Below are 21217 nucleotides of genomic sequence, written 5' to 3'. Positions count from 1 at the left end.
TAGACTTTTACTATGTTATTAAGCACATTTGACTCTATAGAAAACCGTTGAAAAAACCTTTTGTAGCAATTTTTTTTGGGTAAGGCCTTTTTTTTCATAAATGCAGCCGACTATATGCCCAACAGACGACCTACACCCTTCAACACTACATATTGCTTTCAAAATTATCTTGAATGAAAAAATATATATTAGTTAAAGTACAATTCGGAATGAAATAACATTCCCCAAACAACAGACATACTGAACGAGTATTGTAATGCTGATATATACATTGTAATGCTGTATTAGAGTATTTCTCATTTCCCCTGTGATCCTCGGTATCTAAGATTAACATTTTTTCCTAAGAGCGGGAAGATGTTTCCACATTTTCGTCACAGATGATAAGAAAAGCCGGGAATATAGTCCGGAGGTAGATGGACTCGAGGGATCCTGTACACGCCTGCAATACGGTTGGGTTCCTCATCGTCACCGTTGGTGGCGCTCTTCGAAGTCTTTCGTCTAGTTTCTTTCGATGTCGAGGCTTTTCGCGTAAGTTGTCCATTTTTTCGATATTTTCCATTTTTGTCATTCTGAAATACGACAACCCCGGCAAATCATTAAAAACATTTAATGCGCAATTCGCCTTTTCAAGAACCGGCCTTACAAGCTATAAAGCTCATTAAACTCTGAAGGGTCTCAGAAATTCAAATTTGTCTGGAGGTGCAGTTCCAGCTGCTCAAGCTGATTCGTTTCCCCTCATCGTCATTTCTAACTTAACTTACTCAAATACTGAAAAATAAAATACACAAACATTTACGGGGAGGCAGCAAAGTAAGGGACCGATTTGCCGCCTTTTAAAGTGCTTTTGATTTGGTTTGTCATGCTAAAATTTGGAATGATGGCTTTCATTCGATATTTTATCCGAGTGCTGGTTTAACCCGTATAACTTTCAGAACAAATTATCTCGGTCATCAACACATCATATACGGGTACCACCACCTGCAAGAAACATACTTGGTTTATTGCAAGGACATAACCGTGAAAATATTGCGCAATAAAATTATTTTAACCTGCGTAGTTCAATTCATTCAATGAGTGAACAAATTTTCGGAATTATAGTGGCCTGTATTTGTGTAAAAGGTTTTGCTACTTTCGCATCTTTAGTGCTGCGAGTTTAACATGTAAAGTCTCTCAACTGAGTGATATTCGCTCAACCTCATTTGTTGTCGTCTTCGGTTTGCTGATTGTAAGGAGGAACACTGCCATTCAACTTTTGACTTTTGTTGAGACAAAGAGGATCGACCGTTGTCATTTATACAGTTCTGTCAGTATCATATATTCACACTCACCGTTTGCAGAGGTTGACCGGCGGTACCGTTGGCCACATAGGGCAATACAAAACCGCCATTTAATGACGTCAGATCAAGACTTTCCTTTCTTTCAATTGAGTCACGGTGTTTGTTATGAGGCTGATTATAAACACCGTCTTGCTGCAAAAATAACGATGACATTTTACTTCATAGAAGCGTAGCATTTCCCTGTCAACCCTTTATGGAGACTAGAGGCACAAACATTTTTTGTCACAGTTCCTCATGCGTACACCAGAATAACCGTCCATAATATTTCAGCTCCGACCTTAAAGGGATACAGTCGTCGGAACTGCGCTCAAAGGTCGTATGGGATCCATACGACCAATGTAAACACTGTATCCAAAGTACGATGGTGATTGATGAAAGTGAAAACATCTCTACCATAATCTACATCGTATAATTTAAATGTTGCAGCTATGATGATGAGGTGCATCTAGATATCGTGCACGAAATACACTGTTTGTAAACAAGAAACTAGTACTGGCGCAGTTCCGACGACCGCGTTTCCTTAAGTAGCAACATATGTTAAGAAAAACAAGAAACCATCATTTGCTATATATTTGATGAAATATGCAAGTACAATAATATGAAATTGCGCCGGAGCAAATACCGCGCCGTTAAATGGATTAAAACATCAAGAATTACTGATCAGTGAGATTGCACTGTTTACAAATATAAATTTGTACGAATCTCAAAACTGAAAGACTTTCTGAAAAACTTTCCCAAGGAAAACTTTCAAGAAGTCTCGTTTCAAATAAAGAATAAAAACTTGGCCGGGGGGGGGGGGGGGGGGGTCACAGTGCAAATTTTGTTACTAGAGAAATAAATTACCCAACATTTTTCGATACTTTGAATTCAAAATGACCGCCGTTCCCGTATTGAAACTCTACGGGTAAAATTAAATTTTCGATTTTCACAAAACTAAGACGGTGAAAACTTTACTTACAAGAGCTTAAAAAAGAGTCCCTACAGGAGGTAAAGCAGAAAACGATTGTAAAAATTTGAGAGTCCGAATATCTGTCCCCGAGGCGCGTTCTACCGTAAGTAAAGCATTGTAACATTTCATTCAGGTTAGACAAGAAAAAAGGTCTATTACCCCTCACCCTGAATCTCTATCGAAAATGATGCGTTTTTTCCCGCTCCTTTTAGCTCACAAAGTCCAACTACCGCCATGAACAATAAAAACAACAAAAGCGGGAGTGTTAATATACAGCTGTAATTCCGACCAGCAGAATGATGAGAACAATAAATTCACTGTTCATCAGAGATCAGCACCATATACACTGAGCACATGTGTGATCCTGAAGATATCAACATGTTCTGTCGTGCGCTACACACTGTCCATTTTGTCGGTCAGTGTTTTTTGGCAAGCGAATGTGAAAAAGGCGACTGATCTGAATCGACGCGTGCAGGAAACAAAACCCTTTCCTTTGCGGCCTTGCAATTAAAACAGAAAATGCGAAAAACAAAACATCTCCAGTACGTTCTTTTCAAGTTACGAGAGCTGACATCTTCCAATGAGAAAACATGATCTAACCTTTCCGCTATCCGTGTGATGATGCTTCGGATAGGCACGATGATATTGCAAGGATTGTCGCTGGATCTGACCGTTTGCCGCTACCTCACTTCTCCCCTCGTCGCTGGTGCGTCTTAACAATCCCGCTGATGAACCTCGGGACTGCCTTCCGTGGATCAAGAATGAATCGTTCATAACAATAAAAGGTCTTCGGGCCCTCCTCTGATACCTTCGCAATTTCCTAGATTTCCAAACGTAGACGAGGAAAAGCGCTAGGCAACAAGACAATGTTGCCGCTGTTGTTCCCAGGGACACAGCAAGCGCCAAAACGTATACCTGATCTGAAAGAAGCGATATTTTCAGAATACATGTAAGTGAAAAAAGGAATAATTTCATAATATCAACAGAAGTACAAACATTCCGAAATTGACACCTAAAAGGAAAATGTTTACAGGAAGACAGTATGACTGAAATTTTACTGTCTACAGAGTATCAATAGCGAGAAGGACTTCGTGACCGGCATAATACTTTTGAAAAACTTTCTATAGAATAGAAACATTGCTTTCATTTCTGGAGGAATCAAATTTAAAAATATCAACATGGAAGAGTAAGTGTGATTTAGAAGGAAGGCATTACAACGGGAAACACTACTCAAAGCTAAGGAAACCCAACTTATGTTTTTTTAGAAGTATTGGCAACGACAACAATATAACTGGAAATTTGCACAACAGTAAGAGCTTCTGAATTCTTTAATTATATTTTCAAATATAAACATACATACAAACATTCGGATTATTAAGATCCCTGTGTCTGCTATGTTATTACCTTCCCAATATTGCCAAACTAATGACCTGGTATCATATCATAATATTTCATTGCAAGCTCTTTTTCTGCTACGGCGTACTTTTCTCCCATGGCATACTGCCCTGGTAGTCTCCTACCTAAGTCCTACCTTTTGTCTCAGGAACGCACCGTCTCCCGGGTCGGACGTGTTTAGAAAGCGAAACATCCTCGTAACCACTGTGACACTGGCACGTGAAATTGTCACCTTGAACGTCCAAGCAATCTGCATCAAATGAACAGTCATTGCGGTCTGGTGTGTCACACGCGGTATTATTGTGGTCTGGTAGTGAAAGAAAATGTGTTATTACACGGTTAGGCGTAATAATGTACTTCAACGCATGACATGGCAGTGTGAAGTTTATTGAAACGTGGCTTATTATTACCCAACAACCTGCAAGTTTTACAAGTATATTTGAAAATCGGGAGGGACCCTATTACAATGCAAGGGGTCGTTGTCATGATAAGCGCATCGGGCGATCGCGTATTTTCTTCTTCAAAGTCTTTTACAAACATGGGCTGACACACTTGGGAAAGTTTTCTACGCCCAAAAAATACCGACTAAATATCAAAATAAACGAAAACTAAGACAAATTTCATTTACATAAAAATTGTCTTGGAACAGAATACTTTCGCATCCAGACCTCAGTTATCTGATGTCGCTCGGAAAGGACAATAGTCTGTCTGCCGTAAAACGCGGTAGAAAACCATCGGAAATAGTTAACAGCCGTACTTATGTCTGGAAAATCGCAGATTGGCGTCTGAAAAATAGATGCCGGAAAAGCAAACAGTTTTCTTAGCTTGCGACACCATGGGACATTGCAAATACCTTTAACTTTCACAGAGTCTTTCTCTATGGTCAAATCGACGAGGATGCCACCACCCCTCTGGACACCATCCTTTATCGTCCTTTCGATCACGTGACTAGACATCCGGGTATTTGTCGCGAAGAAGATCAGGAGTACAACCTTGATGCTTCCAGATGAAAACTCTACAATCTCTGTGCCGTAGTAATCACTGGAACTGTTGAAAACTTCGCCTATCTGCAAAAATTAAGTACATCAAACTTTGTTCGACCAGCGAAACAACGTGCAACTTTCACAAAGACATGAATTTTAACAGAGCTTTTTACTCGAGTAGTGTTATGCCCTTTCATGGCAAATCTTCAACAAGTGTTAGGTCATACAAGTCTATTTTATTAAAACATTACACGGGTTTGTTAAACAATAATTTTTATCCTGATAACACTTGTACTTGGGTGGGAAAGTGTCACTGTAAAAATTGCCGTCTCTGTTAATTTATCTGTTTTGTTTTGTTCTGTTTTGATTTTTTTTGTATTTTTTTATGATTGTTTTATTCTGCGTTTGTCTTTTCTGTTTTTAATTTTGTATGTGTAACTTGTTAAATGTGTGCTTTTGAGGAGGGTTGCTTTTGTATAGGTGTTAGTCACCTGTGCGACTCATCCTGACTTTATGTCAAAGCTGAATAAATAAATAAATTTGGACTTATGACGCTTACACGGTTAATGCTACTGTTGTTTAACGTGTCGACAAACTGATCATGTGTTTCTTTGTTTGTTATATTGTTGCTACTTTTTTGGTGGTAATTATTAATTGATTTATTTATATGTTTATCTTTTTATTCGTTTAGTGAACTGTTTATTTAATTTTTGTCGTCTGTATAACAGCTTGTTTACTATCATACTTCCTTGATAAATTTATATCATTCTTCCTTAATAATTTTAACAGAAACTCAAAATGACTCTCGTCGCTCCTCAGGACGGCCAACGATGTCTAACAAAGGTTCATTCTTTCATACAGTATATTCAATTCTGTCTGTAGTCCTATAACGTGAAGCTTAAACGACTCTTACTGGATAATAGAAAATGAACATCAATCATTTCTTTGTTTATATATAATATATATATATATATATATATATATATATATATAGTAGAAACTAAATTGAAACACACACACACACACACACACACACACACACACACACACACACACACACACACATATATATATATATATTTATATATATATATATAATATCTATGTGTTTGTCAAGTTTTACTGTTTTGCAGTAGGCCTACTGCCTCGAGTACTGTGCTCCTCTTCGAAACACACAGGCTAGGATTTGTATAACGACTATGCCTAAAGTGACTTAAATTGGCTGCAGGAAATAAGCTCTTCAAAGAAAATCTTGAGAATGTTGTATCTTGATCAGTGACGCCCTTTCACCTACCGAAGTCTCGATGTCACCGGCAGTTTTCTCGTAGTAAGTGGAGTCTGGATTTTTCAGGTCGTCGACGTATTTTGCTTCGGATAGTTTGATTTCGAGTATTTTCAAGCTGGCGATGAACGATATGGACTCTGAAAAGCACGAAAGATGACATCATCAGCAAGATTCACCGCCGTAAGGCAGCGGTGATCCCAGCTTGATCTCTGTCAAATGAAATGCTACTCTTTCGTTGGTTTGAAGCCAAGTGTCCGTTAATGCACTGTTTATCATGAATGCATTTCTTGGTCTTAGCCTGCAGGGGAAAGCCAGGGGTCACCTGATCACCTCGTGGAATTCTTAGAGTCGTGGGACATGCTTTGATCCCCTGAGTGATCGATAATGTCGCACCATTGGGTGCGAAGTCTCTGCCCCTCCTCCTTCAACCGTATCAATCTGGACACGGTTTGCAAATCTTTTCAAAAATTACTTGTGAATATCACATTGATATGTAAATAGCACCCCAAGTGTTCATTACGCGACTATAGATGTTAGAGGTAGCAAGCGGCACGAAAATGGTTCTCGTTAACTTCGTGAAAAGTTTCACCATATTTGATTTTAAGGTCACCCCTCGCCGTAGGCTTGTACATGTACTTCCATTTTGAATGTGCGAGCGTTGGTTGAATTCTTCTGTGATGGTGTCGTAATTGAAAACACCAAATAACCTATAAAAGTATTGCTGTGAAATATATAGTATTGAAACACAGTAGAGATGATGACGGTGAAAATACACTCTATCTTAACTGAAAATGAACAAGAACATCGACTTATGATTCACATACCTGCGCATGTCCCGTTGACGTCATAGTGACCCGGTTTGCAGACACAGCGGTAGCCGGACACCGAGGCCTCTTCAGTCAGACAGAGTCGATCGGACGAACAAAGGTTTGAGTTATGTCTGGCGCACGGATCGATTTCTGGTGACAAGAAAAGCATTCAGAACTATTTTAATGGAACAATGAGCAGTTTGTCGACACTTGACCCGCACTTTACACAAATGTTGCAGATATGTAGTTCGAAATGTAAACACGGTTGTATTTACGTTTTTACTACCAATCAAGATACGGTATAGGCAGAAAAACATCTTGTTGCCAAGGGTGTTACAGCAACGCGAAGACAAGCATTTATGTTTTTTCTTTACATTAAACCTTCACGTAATTTTCGAAATAGGTAGTACATGCATACTCACAAAATTTGGAAATAATTCGTGATTTTGTTGCCTCTCATTTCATTTGGATGTGTTTTCCAAAATTAGGCTGAAAAAGTAAATCTTTTCACTCGAAAGATTTGTTTCCATTTGGACCACCCCCACGGATTAAATGGTCCATCCCTTATGTTCAGGGAGCCTCGAACTGAAACTCCAACCACTGCCACCAAAGTTATAGACTATGAATAGAAATACTATCGTAGGCTCAGTTTATTCACCGCAAACCAATAGTATCACGATATGAATGAAACATTTTCCCCGATATAATCCGGTGACTTTATCTCACTTAATTGTATAAAGCGTTCAATTGCATTGCTTCAAATTCAGGAAACTTATGCCACTAAATACTTTAATGAACGCATTTAAAGACGAGCTTACTTGAAGACAGTTGGCAACATTTTAAGTCACTGACACTTCTTAATATAGAAATATCTAGACAAGACTGAAAAGTTAATCCTCAAGGTCTGCCCGAATGCCAGTTGCATGTCGCGATGAGTGATATCGTTAATTTTGCATCACTATTATCAACTTTTCAAGAACGTATCTTGGTTCGTGAAAAGCGTTTTTATCCACAGAGAAATGATCTATGTTGCCAGCTTACAGCAAGGCAATCTACACTGAATCTACGATTTCATTGGTGTTAGGTTGCGGAAAATCTGTCTCCATATACGATCGAAAGTAACTATACCTGTTCCTGTAGTTGACGGCGTTTGTGGTTTTCTAGTCGTCGCGGGACCACGTCGCGCCACAGTTGTACGGTAATCCTCGGTCGTTGATGCTTGAGATGCGGAGAGGGTGACGATCGAAGTCGTTTCTTTCGGCGTCGATTTGTCACTCTGCGTAGAAACCATTCTTGACGTTGACGGTTTGTCGGCGGTTGTCGATGGCAGTACAGTTGTAGTGTCTTCGGTCAGTGGCATCTCGGTATCTTCGATAACTCCCGACGTGAGCTGGTCTGTTGTTGAAATTACGTGTGAGTTAGTCATTTCATCTGTTCCATCAGGTGATGTGATAACTTCTGAAGATGTTTCTGCGTCGCTAGAAAGTCGGGCGTCGCTTTGTGTATCTCTGAGCTTGGCGAGGTTTCTCCCGAAGATGACGTCATTGCTGTATCCGTCTTTGGCTCCCATGAAGTAGTCGGCAAAGTTGTCAGTTGGGTGCGTGAATCACCATCTGAAGTCTCTGAAGGTTCTGATGTGAACAGAGATGTTGTAGATTCTTCTTGAACAAATCCGCTCGAATAGTCCTGAAAGAAACCGAATATCTGTCATCTGTATCGGATGAAAGGACGTTTCTCACAATCGATGTGTGGCGTGTAAACTTCACACTCACAGACTCGAGAACCAAGCACGCTACCTAATGCTAAATATTACTCGCACGTAATATCATACAACAAGACGTATCTTCGACGTGTTTTCCTTTAATTTGTTGTTTAATTTGTAGCTTTACCAGATTGCATTATGGGAAGAACGTGAGCGTGTTTCTCTGTGAAAATCTCAGGTAAATGATGCGATTCTTGATAAATCTTTTTATTTATTATTTATTTATTTATTTATTTATTTATTTATTTATTTATTTATTTATTTAAGTTACGGTCATCTCGTATCAGAACCAATGCACACAAAATTGTGGAAATTAAATTTCTCTTTGATATTTCTCTAACCTTGGTCTCAAACAGTGATTTATTGAAAATTTTGATTTATTTGATAGACTATCGTGAGATATATGAGGTCAATTGCTTTTGCTTCGATTCCCCCATACAGGCGTTCATTGTTGTAGCCGCCATCCATCTTTACACTCGACTGTCGCTGGTGATCCGTGACAAGGAGAGCAAATGTTGTTTTGAAGTACTTAATGACTCACCTGGGAACGCGTTGAATCGAGCGTATACATCCCTGTGTTTGTTTGCTGTTGTACTGTTGAGCTCGCTGCCATTACATCAGAATACTCTGGTGTACTTCCGGTAGGTGTCGGTGATGGTGATGTTGCCATGGTGAAGGATGGAGAGATCAAAGATGTTGCCGAAGTCTCGGTTGTTTCGTAGGCAGTGGTAATTTCTACAGAGCTGGTCGTCATAGCTACAACACATGTAAAATGAGCAAATGCTATATTAAACTCTATTAAAGGGGCAATGTAGCTCTTTTTGATTTGTTTCATGAATTTCGTTTGATGAAAAGTAGCGTGTGTTGACATCTTGAAACATGACGAAATACTGGTCAACTGTGCACTACCTCAACTCTGCTTGCAGCCAGACAAGATTAAACATTCAGTGAACATTTTACAGTCTGAACCAGAAAATCAAGTTGTGCACAACTCTTACCATGCATGGCTGAACATACGCTGTAACTTAAAATTTGGACTTTATGCAAGCTTTTGTCATGAAATCTTAATTTGCGATGCCTTAAGGATAGCAGCTTTTCCTAACATTGTGGCAATGTTTATTCGTCGTAGGAAAGCAAGTCGGAAAAGGAAAAACCTATTTCGTCTTGAAGTCAAAACGAAATCATCTGTTTTCATTCAACAAAGGGGTAGTTTTTGACACTTTTGCAGTTATCGTACCGTCGTCATGTTGAAGACGGAGTGACTAAAGGTATAAAAAAGAGCGACTGTGTCCCTTGAACGGTGTATAATTTTGATGTATTTCCGGTATTTTCACTCTCTCTGTAAAATACAATTTTAAATCTAGTGTACTAATTGTCAACACAGCCCGAATGTAAGGTGCCCAACGTTGTTGATGCTAAATTTACGTCTTGACAAGAATATATTTGTCAGAGATGACACTGTACATTGTACAGAAGACATATTGTGTTGGCGAGGCTTGAACCTTGAATATTTAAAGGGGGACATACATGATATCTAGATGCATCGCGTCAACATATCTGCAACATTTAAATTTTACGATATTCATTGTTAACAACATATTTTAACTTTTATCAATCGCTCACACTCTAGATACAGTGTTTACATCGGTCGTATGGGTCCCTGGCAACCTTTAGCAGATCTCGAGTTCCAACGATCCCCTCCCTTTAAACAACTTTCCGAGAGACGAGTGAAAACATGAACATTTTCTTTATAACAAAACAATGACAACATCCTTAAAAAATTACAACTACTTTCTTTCCCTTTTAGCCAAAAAGCTCGTTTCAAACTTTCATATCCTGAAATATAGGGCAGAAGGCATTAGTTTTCTACTTTGGTCGCTGTTACATCTCCCTAACAAAACTCTCTCCTACCAGCTACAGCCTCAGAGAAACAATTCACCATAAAAACCGTTGCATTATAACTCTTGTGTACTACGCAGTGGTCCAGACCACACACTAAGGGCACAGCACGGTTGGACAAAAAAGATATTAAACTGTTCTGTGAGGCGCGTAGTTTGACTTATTTCTCGCGCAAAACGATAGAAATTTCACTCGAGCTTGGGTGAACACGGACAAACAAGCCCTTATAAACATCGCAATATACGCAAACACTGGCAGCTTCTGGAAACGCCTTTTACTGAAGTGTACCATCTTCATGTGCAGTGATGATTCCTGAAGACAAAGGTTCTTTGAGGTGAATTATCTCCGGCAAAGAGAACACCCAACATCGCTGCTTCACATTCGCTATGCTTTCTTTTCGGATTTGCCATTGAAGTAGTTTTAGGCACCAAAGAGTTTGAACAGACTATTCTTTGATGATCAGAGACCTTGAATAAAAGGCAAGACATATTTATTCATGTGCGTTTTGGCAATATTTTGATTCGTTCACACATACCCACAAATGTCGTTTTCAAAGACACACCTCTATGCTTTGTTCCCATATTTCCATTTGCTTTATTGAAAACCAGGGAATGAAAAATCCCAATTTTGACATATTTAAGTTTGTTCTTTGCAAATGAGCTGTCGCTTACTCAATGGGTGATGCAAACTTTGTCGGAACAGGACGATCAGTGGAATCGACCGACAAGTAAGATAGTACTCGCCTCGAAATTGTGAGGCTTTAAACTTTGCTCAAACTTCACCGAAAAAAACTGTAAATCATTCCCTTTCTATCAAGAATAAAAATCAGGGCTCAACGTGCAAAAATTGGTACGAGAGAAACAAATTGCCAAATATTTACTTATTCTTCAAATTCAAAATGGGCACTATTCTTCTGTTAGCTCCATGGATGAAAAATTATATTTTCGATTTTCACAAACATATGCCTGTGTGAAAATTTTGTTTACTCCGCGCGAGCTTCAAAATGAGCCCTAGCAAGTAGTAGACAGACTAAAAGTGTATTGTAAAAGTTTTACAGTTCGAATATATGTTTCTGAGGTGCGCGCGCATTCTATCTCAAGTTTAAAATCACGTAGGAGTTCATGTCGCATCACAGGGGACCCAGAAGTCTGGTTGTTCTTGTTGTTGTTTGTATTGTTGTTTATGTTTATTACTCGTGTTGTTGTTGTTTACCAATAAACTTCAACGAACGTATCTATTGTTTTGTTGTTGTTGTTGTTGTTGTTGTTGTTGTTGTTTCAAACGTAATGTAGATCATGTTATAAGAAACACAAGCTATCATTATTTGACCCCATACAACACTTGTAACCTCCATAAATGTAATAATCTCCACAAATGTAATATCAACCACAATTGTAATAAAATCAATCACAATTGTAATAAAACAGTCAACCATTAATGTAACAACCCGCAACCACAAATGTAATAAACAAATTAACCATAAATGTAATAAAACTCAACCATAAATGTAATAAACTTGAACTTGCATATGTGATCATTTGTTTATCAATGCCCTGAGTAAATAATAACTTTAATAAGACTAGTGTAATCATTGCATACTTTCCCGAAACTAGGTTTCCTTTCCGAAACATACTATAGAATACTTTGAGAACACTATCAGAAAATGGTGAGGTACTGATCAAACCGTTAGATAATGGAAGTGGAACAGCAGTTCTAGACACTGATAATTACATAATAAGGAGGCGTCAAAATAACTCGTCAAGCAATGGTACCACACAAACTTTATGACAGATGACTCAGAACAAATAACAGAGAAATGTACAACTTTATAACAGAAACTTACGACACAAAACATGTTGACGAGAACATATATCTAAATTTCAATCTAGTAAAAACAATACGATCACTACCTTGAACACAGTAGGACAAAATTAGACATCCTAGCATCCCCAGTGAAGGAACAAACTTCAAGTGGGACAACAAAGGAATACAGACAATCTGTCGATTATTCCACACAGTTTATCCACTGAAGACGAATTTGAGGCGACTGATTAAGAAAGTACGGCAATTTTCGAAAAATCGGCGTTAAAGGATCGTAGTGTTATACAGTCTTCTCCACTCTGGAGTAGAGACTGCACTGACGTTCAGATTACAGGTGTGTCCCGGCGCCATGGCCAATCAGTTCTTTACACAAAATAGGGAAACGTAAAATACACTTTCAAGTATACAAAACATTAAACGCAAAAAATTAAGATATGAATAATGTGTGGAGTTGCTTTCCTTATTACATAGATACATTTTAAGGGCTAATTCCGCAACGACAAAATAGACTTATTACATTTATGGTTGACAAGTATTACATTTATGGGTGATTTTTTTATTACATTTATGGTTACCATTTATTACAATTGTGGTTGGTCTTTTTATTACATTTGTGGTTGATTTTTGTTACATTTATGGGTGATATTACATTTATGGGTGCATTTTATTACAATTATGGTTGATGTTACATTTATGGAGATTATTACATTTATGGAGGTTACAACACTTTCCCAACGTACACTCCTCGTAAAATTATATGAAGAGAGTGTACGTTGGGAGAGAGTTGCATGGGGTCAAATAATGGTAGCGTACTTGTGTTTCTTATAACATGATCTACATTACGTTTGAAACAACAACAACAACACAATAGTTATGTTCGTTGAGATTTATTTGTAAACAACAACAACAACACGAGTAATAAAAACAACACAAACAACAACGACAACAACAACAGAACAACTAGACTTCTGGTTCCCCTGTGGTCGCACACTTTCGGGACATCCGGATAGCAACAATGCCAATTTATTTTTATATTGATGATGATCTATGGACAGGTATGAATACTCAATTTGTTTCGTGTAGTTACTTTATTTCAGTTTGTTTCTGGATAACCAGCCATATAAAGTAAAGATACTATATGAAAAAATATGAATTAAAGGATTTACAATATCACACAATGTAAAATATTTGCTTTATATTATTATTAATTCTGTACGCGCGGCTTTAATAAAAATTAAAGTCGAACAATAAATGATAATGCAGTTCATTTTCATAATTTATAAAAAAATGAACGAGGAATCACCACGTATAGTCCCCCTTGTTCAAGTTCACGGTAAACATACACACCAAATTTATCGTAAAAATTGTAAATTTCGAAACTAAATGGATTGCTAGGCATTTGCTCCAGAGCTGTTTTATACAATGACTTTGAAATTGAACATCAAATAAAATAAAATTCACGAGACCGAAAGATATGTATTTGTTTTGCTGGTAGCGCCATGACAACCGCAACCTTGCGACAGCGCCATCCAGCCACGAAGACGAGACTCCAACTTCTCAAGTAAGTTAATGCATGGTGTTTGTACCCATCAAGCCCAAAAGTAAGAAAATGATCAATTATCTTTAAAACCACCAGATTTGATTGATATTTGGCCCAATTATTGGAATTATTAAATTCTTTAAAAAAATGTCTGCCTAAATCTTGACGAGTTGAGTCACGTGACCAAATCTGATATTTTCCGCCAAAATTTACGTCTTTATTAATTTTAATATTCCAACCGTAAACCGTTAAATTTTCTTGATTTTCTTTGCACTTTTGGAAACAACATCTATCATATTCTTTCAAAAATACATGGCACTCTTGAAACTCTATCTATACTTCTTTCTGATATTCAAAATATTCATGTAAAACGTCAAAAATATTGTATTTGTTGTTTTTGTGAAGAAATAATATTCAAATTCAATAATTTGCATCTGCCACTAGTTCTAACACAAGTTCCCATCCCATTTTACATTAATTGGTCATGATATTTTAAATATTTTGATGTTTAGCGGTTGGAATATTCAGTTATTTGCATATACAATTTTGGCGGGAAAATAACAGATTATGGTCACGTGACCTGGCTTGGGTAATATATTATGATAATTTCAGCTTAATCAAATGCGAAACATATTTTTGGCAATTTTCACAATTTTCTGACCAGGTCTGATTAAAAAGTATGTTCAAACTGATTTACATGTATGTAAGCCTATGCCCATGCATTAACATACCTGAGTTCTTCTCTCACATTTATGCGCCAGCTTCCTATGTATCGTTTATAAAAAGGGATTCAAACTGAGTGCTTTCTTTTAAGTAAAACCGTACCGCATCCGTCACAAAGTGGATAAACCATGACTCATTATAGCCCAAATAGCTGCGAATTTTATACATTTTTTCCCTGATTTTATTTTCAAACCAAAGTTGGTTCGTGTAAATGTGCTAGGACATGTATAGAAATATCACTGCTCACTGATTTGGTCCATGCCTATATAAACAGGTGCTGCACTAATTAAATGGCGACCCACGGAAAAGTACAAAACATGCAGTATTTCCTGCATATACATATCGTGATCGTAAAAGAAACAAGCATGATGCCATTTACTGATTGCATAATACACGATAGCCAACATTTCGTTGCTGTATTTTTTTTTCTTCGCCACATGATTAGTTTTTGAAAAAAAGCAGGAAATCTAAAATAATGTTAAAACGTTTGAATTTACGTACCACTTTCGACACTTATGACAGTGTTATACACTTTTTTCAGTTTTTAATGGGTCTTATTTAAAGAAAACTGGGAAAACTGGGGATATTTTGAGATCGGTTTATTACACACTCGCAGCTATTGAGGCTTTAAAGTCTACGGCATCAAAAAATCATCGTACTTGATTTCGACTACACCATTGACAGCAGTAAACCTTGCATCCTGATACGTTTGGTGATTTGCGGTATTAAAAACATTTGGCGCTAGAAAATTTTCACTTTGATTGAAAGTTTGTGACAGCGGCGGTCCTGTGCAGGATTCAGTGATATGGTCTAGTGTTCACTCAAAATGGAGGACAAATCAGTCAAGTATCAGGATGAAAGGTCATCCAGTGGTCATAAACACGGACAATTGTACCGCTTCACTGCCATAATCGATTTCAAGCGAATGAAATGCTAAGCGAATATCCAGGAACATGTGTAAATGTGAATTGGTTCCTCTGACATAAAAACGAAACCTTAACACTTTTTAACGAGAGACATTTAGTATATCTTCTTCGGTCATACTTGATAAATCCAAAAGTGCCTAAACTTGGCCTACAAGTGCTCGGTTTTATTTTGTGATTATCATCTTTGTAGAAATCACAATTTACGTTTTAGCTGTAAAGTCACGATGTTAACGATACTGTTGGTGTTAATACTATTATTCATATTCACGGGCATGTAGGCAACCATTACTGTATTTGTGGTCAGTCACGTGGTTCAGCTCGACCAATTAAAATGCGAGAAACATGGCATAGTAATATGATGAACATTAAATAGATGTCTGATAGGCTATATTGCTCTTTATTTTCCATGAAATATTGATAAAAAGATTTGAAATGGACGAACACTTTCATGAAAATAAAAAACTCATTACTCAAAGGATCCGGCGATAAAATGGACGCAACATATTTAAGTTATGCATGTGTAAATGTTAAATATAAAATAAATCAAATGGACGGCACAGTGGGATTATTTCCATCGGAAACATTAACATCACTTTACGACCTGTATCGTACTTTGACCCTGCCTTTGTACTCGGAAGCATATCCGAATGTTTGCTTGAAACCTGTAAATGTCTCGTGTACGAATCTCCATTTCCTAAGATGCGTTTTTAATTTGCTTTTCGGCTTTTTATTCCCGCCAATTTTTCGTACTTCCTATGGTTAGGTCACCTCCAGCACAGTCAAAACCAGTAACGTAAGAATACCAATGCTTTGGGTAACAGAGGTCCCTGCAAATAAGCATATTTGACAACAAAAATGCATTACAATTTCAGCCAAAACATATTTACTACAAATTTTGATTAACACCGTTGTCTTAAAGGGACAATGTCGTTGTAACTTTGATAACAATTTCCGAAACTTTGGTCAAGAAAAAAGGTACTTTTTCCTTTTTTTCTTGTCTGTGTAGTATGCTGAAATACAAAGTATTGTGAACAATATTCAGTTACTGATGGCAGAATTCTAGTCCGGACTAGAATTCACTTGTTAACAGTAGCGTTTGTTATTACACACATAAAGACGCGTTGACAAGTTGGACACAGGACACTTCGACGTGATTCGCAGAGCAGAACAATAAAACTGTACTTTATACCGAGAACAAAAAATATTTGAAAACGCACCGAAAGTTTCATCTAAAAGAGAGAGAGAGAGTTTTCCAGGAAATGATTTTACGCAATATTTCTTCCGTACAGGTCAAAAAATTTCCGATTACAATGCATGCAAAGACTATTGTAGTTAACTTTGATATTGTGCCATAAAAGTTGACACCACACCATTCAATTCAGACACCTCCCATCACATGACACAGTTCAGTATGTCCACACTAGCCATGTTAACTGAAATCCATAGTCCTCAAACTTTGCGATATTGTCGTCTAGCTTTCCAGATAAAATGAACTCTTTTTTTTCAAAGACAAAGGTAAGTCGCATGTACCTTCAGAAGGGCAGTGCACCAATCGGCATCGTATATTCTTCGCAAACTGCGTGTCCAGGACCCAGTCGGCATCGGGGTGAGGTTGAACTTTGACACAGCAATAAACAATCCCAACACACGTATAGTTCGATGTCGTGGGCAAGGGGAAATCCTTGACGACATTGAAAGAGAGCATTTGGTTTAGAGCGAGATCAGCCGCAAGCTGCTTCACTGTGAGTTCAACGGGCGTCGTTTTTAACGGCTGTCCATTCTCGATTTCCGAGAGATACAACTCCACTTTCCAGTTACTGTCTCCATGCACGCCGACACTTGATATTGAGTATATCGATAGGAAAAACGTGATATTGAATGTCACTTTATTGCTCGGGTCCAAGAAGTCTTCTCGGTCGTAAAGAATAGTTAGGTCCTCAACGATTAATGCGACGCCGTCGTTAGGTTGTCCGGTATTGGAGGCTGCAATGACAAACAGATAACTTAATCGCCGTTATATTTAAGCAAAGAGAGACCATAAAAGTACCTGCCAACCTTACGACCCATAGTGCACCTTACTTTGCCACACATGCTGTGTTATAATGTAAACGGACATAAACCTCGAAGTGTTAGTTTTTGACTTGCGTTGAATTTGATACGGGTCTCACCTTTGGAAATTTCCGACATCGACACTGCCGATAAGACTACTGTGTTTTCAGTCCGGGGATCTTCGGTGTAAAGACAAATCAAATACATCCGATCGGTAATCAAATGACGTAACGATTAAAAGTCACACACATTCAATATTGACTAGTGCTCAGGGCACGCAATCGCGAACCGCTTCATCGAAATTTCTTACGGTGCAAGTAATTTCATTTCGTGTATGGTTAATATACATGCGAAAATTGCTTAACCATGATGGCCATGAAGAATACAAATATTCAATCATTTAAAATAAACAACAACAAAACTCAACTTTTATTTTACGAAAAGAATTTCTGATCATCGACTCCACATCGTAAAAGAAGGACAGCCGCAACCGAACTCGCACCTCGAAAAATACACTAAATCCTTGCTGTTCCTCCTTGGAATGTCCTTATTAGTTTCTGCATTTCGTCAGACCATTGCATTTCGTCTGAGATTTTGTGCATATCATATGGACAGCGCTTTGGTAGACTCTCCCTAGCCGTTTGTAAGTCAATACTGCTCTAAACGTATATCTCGTTCTAGTACGTTTTCACACGATATGCATAATCTTTACTGTTTTTGATCAACACTAGTTTAAATTTTTCAGTCGTTATGGATGTTTAGTAGACATGTAAAAATTATGGATTTTTATTTATTGTAGATTTTACTGTTCAACAAAGTAGATATATAATACTACCAGCAAAGCAATTCAGATGAAAATTTTAATTTAAAGGGAGGGTCGTCCCGTCTGCAGCTGCGCGACTTTCTTGTTCATAAACAATGCCTCTTCCCAGAAATTAGCGATGAATGTCGTGCAAATGTGAAGTAAAATTCAACATTTGATACGTGTTCATAGTTCACCAGTTTTGTAGCTTTTTAATCATTTCAGGACTTTGCCAAATAAACTTTTATTGCGTCTCTTTGTTTAATATGGTTCTGCTTCGGCCGCGGTCACCAGTTTCGGGTACAGCCGCCATTTTACAATTTTGTATATGCACAAGGGATGTTGGGATATGTTGTACGGACCCATTTGCACAGTTGTAAACTGGACAACCCTCCTCCCTTTAAAGTTTAAGAAGTGCTAATCACACATGTAACAAGTTCAAGTGAAAATAAAAAAGTATGATTTATAAAATACATTTGTAAACATTTAATTATGCGGTCTGTCACTGTAAATAAATAAATAAATTAATTAATTAATACATGACACTATTTATCACTTAAAGTAATATGCGCCTCAAAACTAAGAGTTTTACGGCGAAGCTAAACCATGCCCACAGAAAACTTTAAACCATTCTCTTTCATGTTAAACAAGAATAAACTCAGGATCAGAGTGAAAGTCACTGAAAATTCGCCGATATCGGAAATACAAAAATATCCCCTATTCCTTATGTCGCCTCTGTATAAAAACAATTAATATTTCAATTTTCAAGAAAACAAGACGATAAAAATTCCAACAGGCCATACAAGCAGAAGACCAGGAAAGTGTTGTGAAACTTCGAGCGTCTGAATATCTGTCCCGCAGATGCATTCTACCTTAAACGGACCTGACGCTAATGTTACCGGGTAGCTGACAGATTTCGCTGCATAGACGTCTATACTTTTGTTCTCTGCAGATGTTTCAGATTCTTACCAGTGTCTTCGTTTTTTCCCAGTTTACATTTCATGAGGAACACATTTCATGGATTTCAACCAGGAAATTTGGCATTAGGGGAATACAAGCAGACTCGCCGACTGTTTAAGTATGTGACTCTGAACGCACCCAAATCCTGTTGAATTCAGCCATATATGACGTTCATATACGTAACTCTAAAATCCACTCTAAACCTTTTAATGTACATAAACTGCGCATGTTGTAAAACATTATCAACTTAAGAAGGCATTCAAAATATAAGACCAGGTTAATGACTTACCAGGTATCATCGTCGCTGTCGATTGGGCTGTCGAGAAATAGGAAATATTGTGAATTGGAAAGATCATGGTAGACATGGTTTCTGCCTGTTCATTTAAATCGCTTTTGTGTTAAGGACAGACTATCGGTTAAGTTGCCATTGCTGTCTCTTCAGATCGGAAAGGTTTAGTTTATCCTTTTTAGTCAAATCCAAGACGAAATATTGGTATTTCCAGAAAAATGTCATGCGAACGGTTGAAACTTATTTCAATTTTAAACAGTTATGCCGACAAAATTTTAATCCACCGTTCATTTCACTTATTAATTAATCACATTAATCTACATAAGATCCGAATCGATTAGATTCAATTAGATTCCACCAAGCCATCTGCGAAGAAAAAGCTGGCACTTGCACAGTGGTGTATATAAATAAGCAGATAGTTGGTAAGAAAGTAAGTAAGTAAGTAAGTAAGTAAATAAATAAATAAATAAATAAATAAATAAATAAATAAATAAATAAATAAATAAATAAATAAATAAACTTACCCTGGGGTAACGTAGTTGTGACTTGCGCTGTAGAAAAATGAGAAGTGTACTGAATTTTTAACCGAAGATTTCTGCACAACGAAGCTCTCGAGGTATCTAACCGTGCTACGCACATCGGAAAAGGGTCGGAAAGACCTCATACGAGATCTAATATTTACCACGATAAATGGCTTGAGAAATTAATATTACATAGACGAGTGAGTTATGTATCCTACATTGGTATATTAGAAAATAGATACATGTGAGATACGCTGTAGTCATAGGTGCCATGCAAGCTTGCTATTGGCATGACAAATAAACATGTTCACAACACGAGATTCACCTAATCAGAGTGTTTCAGAATTGCGACCAAACTCACCTTGTGGGGCTGAAGTGGTTATCGGGGCTGGAAATAAAGGAAACAAATTATCAAAGAATTAAGTTGCATCAAAATATGTTTTTAGCTGCCACTTATCTGAAAACTTCACTATGCACGCATCAAAGTGCCGAACCGCGCCTTTGTATAACTTAGACGTGTACATCGAACCTGCGCTGGTGTACGCCTGCCGTAACACGCCGAGTATGACTATTTTGCAAGGCAAAGGGCTAACTTCACTTGTAAGAAGACTTTGAGAAAAAAAGACTGGGTATTCAATAGAATAAAAAGAACAATTCACTGTGCACTATTGCTTGCAAATGATCATACTAAACAACCTTCTGATATTATCTTTGCATCTGGACAGGCAACCTCCCTCTCCAATCCTCTCAAACAGTGAATGTATTATAGAAAGCGCGATGTTAACATGCGACGCCTCTCCTGGGCAGGAAAGACCTGAACTATGCGTTAACTTACACCCCCTCATGGAAAGAGCACAGGCTTATGATGACGATATTCTGAAGAACCTAAATACGAGATCAACTGAGGGCGCTTGCTCGGACAAACACCTTATCTTGAGCATCATTCTGTCGTAATCATTGGCCCAAACTTTCCTTTTGGACACATTCGCTTTCTCAGTGACGGACAAAATGCAGTCGCCACCGTGCATGTTTTGGATTAGAGACATAAATTAATACCTAAAGGTTACCGATATTTAATTTTGAAAATGCTGCGATATCCTGATTAAATGTTTGGGGGAAAATGTGACGATGAATTTTATTAATTCGCAAAGGCTTCGAAATGAGTCA

At 37.7% G+C, this 21217-nt stretch overlaps 1 protein-coding gene across 4 annotated transcripts in view; it reads right to left on the bottom strand.

The window, feature by feature from the left end:
- Window positions 1-263: 263 nt before the first annotated feature.
- LOC139145026 (uncharacterized) overlaps window positions 264-21217 on the bottom strand; it is a 37020-nt gene continuing 16066 nt past the window's right edge. For 2 of the 4 annotated variants that reach the window (XR_011554888.1, XR_011554889.1), the window contains exons 4-9: window positions 20412-20438; window positions 20054-20080; window positions 19530-19556; window positions 16960-17412; window positions 14512-16256; window positions 13114-13793 (exon numbers count right to left, since the gene is read on the bottom strand). Coding sequence is in view for 1 of the 4 variants with exons in the window: in XM_070715927.1 (XP_070572028.1) it covers window positions 372-569; window positions 1329-1469; window positions 2887-3206; window positions 3818-3988; window positions 4535-4748; window positions 5959-6086; window positions 6774-6908; window positions 7887-8328 (1749 nt within the window). In the remaining 3 variants the exon portion in view is untranslated. Of the gene's footprint in view, window positions 570-1328; window positions 1470-2886; window positions 3207-3817; window positions 3989-4534; window positions 4749-5958; window positions 6087-6773; window positions 6909-7886; window positions 8445-9061; window positions 9277-13113; window positions 13794-14511; window positions 16257-16959; window positions 17413-17597; window positions 17658-19529; window positions 19557-20053; window positions 20081-20411; window positions 20439-21217 lie in introns of those variants that run through there. The other 2 variants (XM_070715927.1, XR_011554887.1) reach the window with 2 other exon arrangements.

This window comes from Ptychodera flava, chromosome 12 (genome assembly GCF_041260155.1).
Source record: "Ptychodera flava strain L36383 chromosome 12, AS_Pfla_20210202, whole genome shotgun sequence".
Classification (NCBI taxonomy): Eukaryota; Metazoa; Hemichordata; class Enteropneusta; family Ptychoderidae; genus Ptychodera; species Ptychodera flava.
The sequence above is the reverse complement of the archived record's forward strand: the minus strand, read 5'-3'. Positions and strand labels throughout refer to the sequence as shown.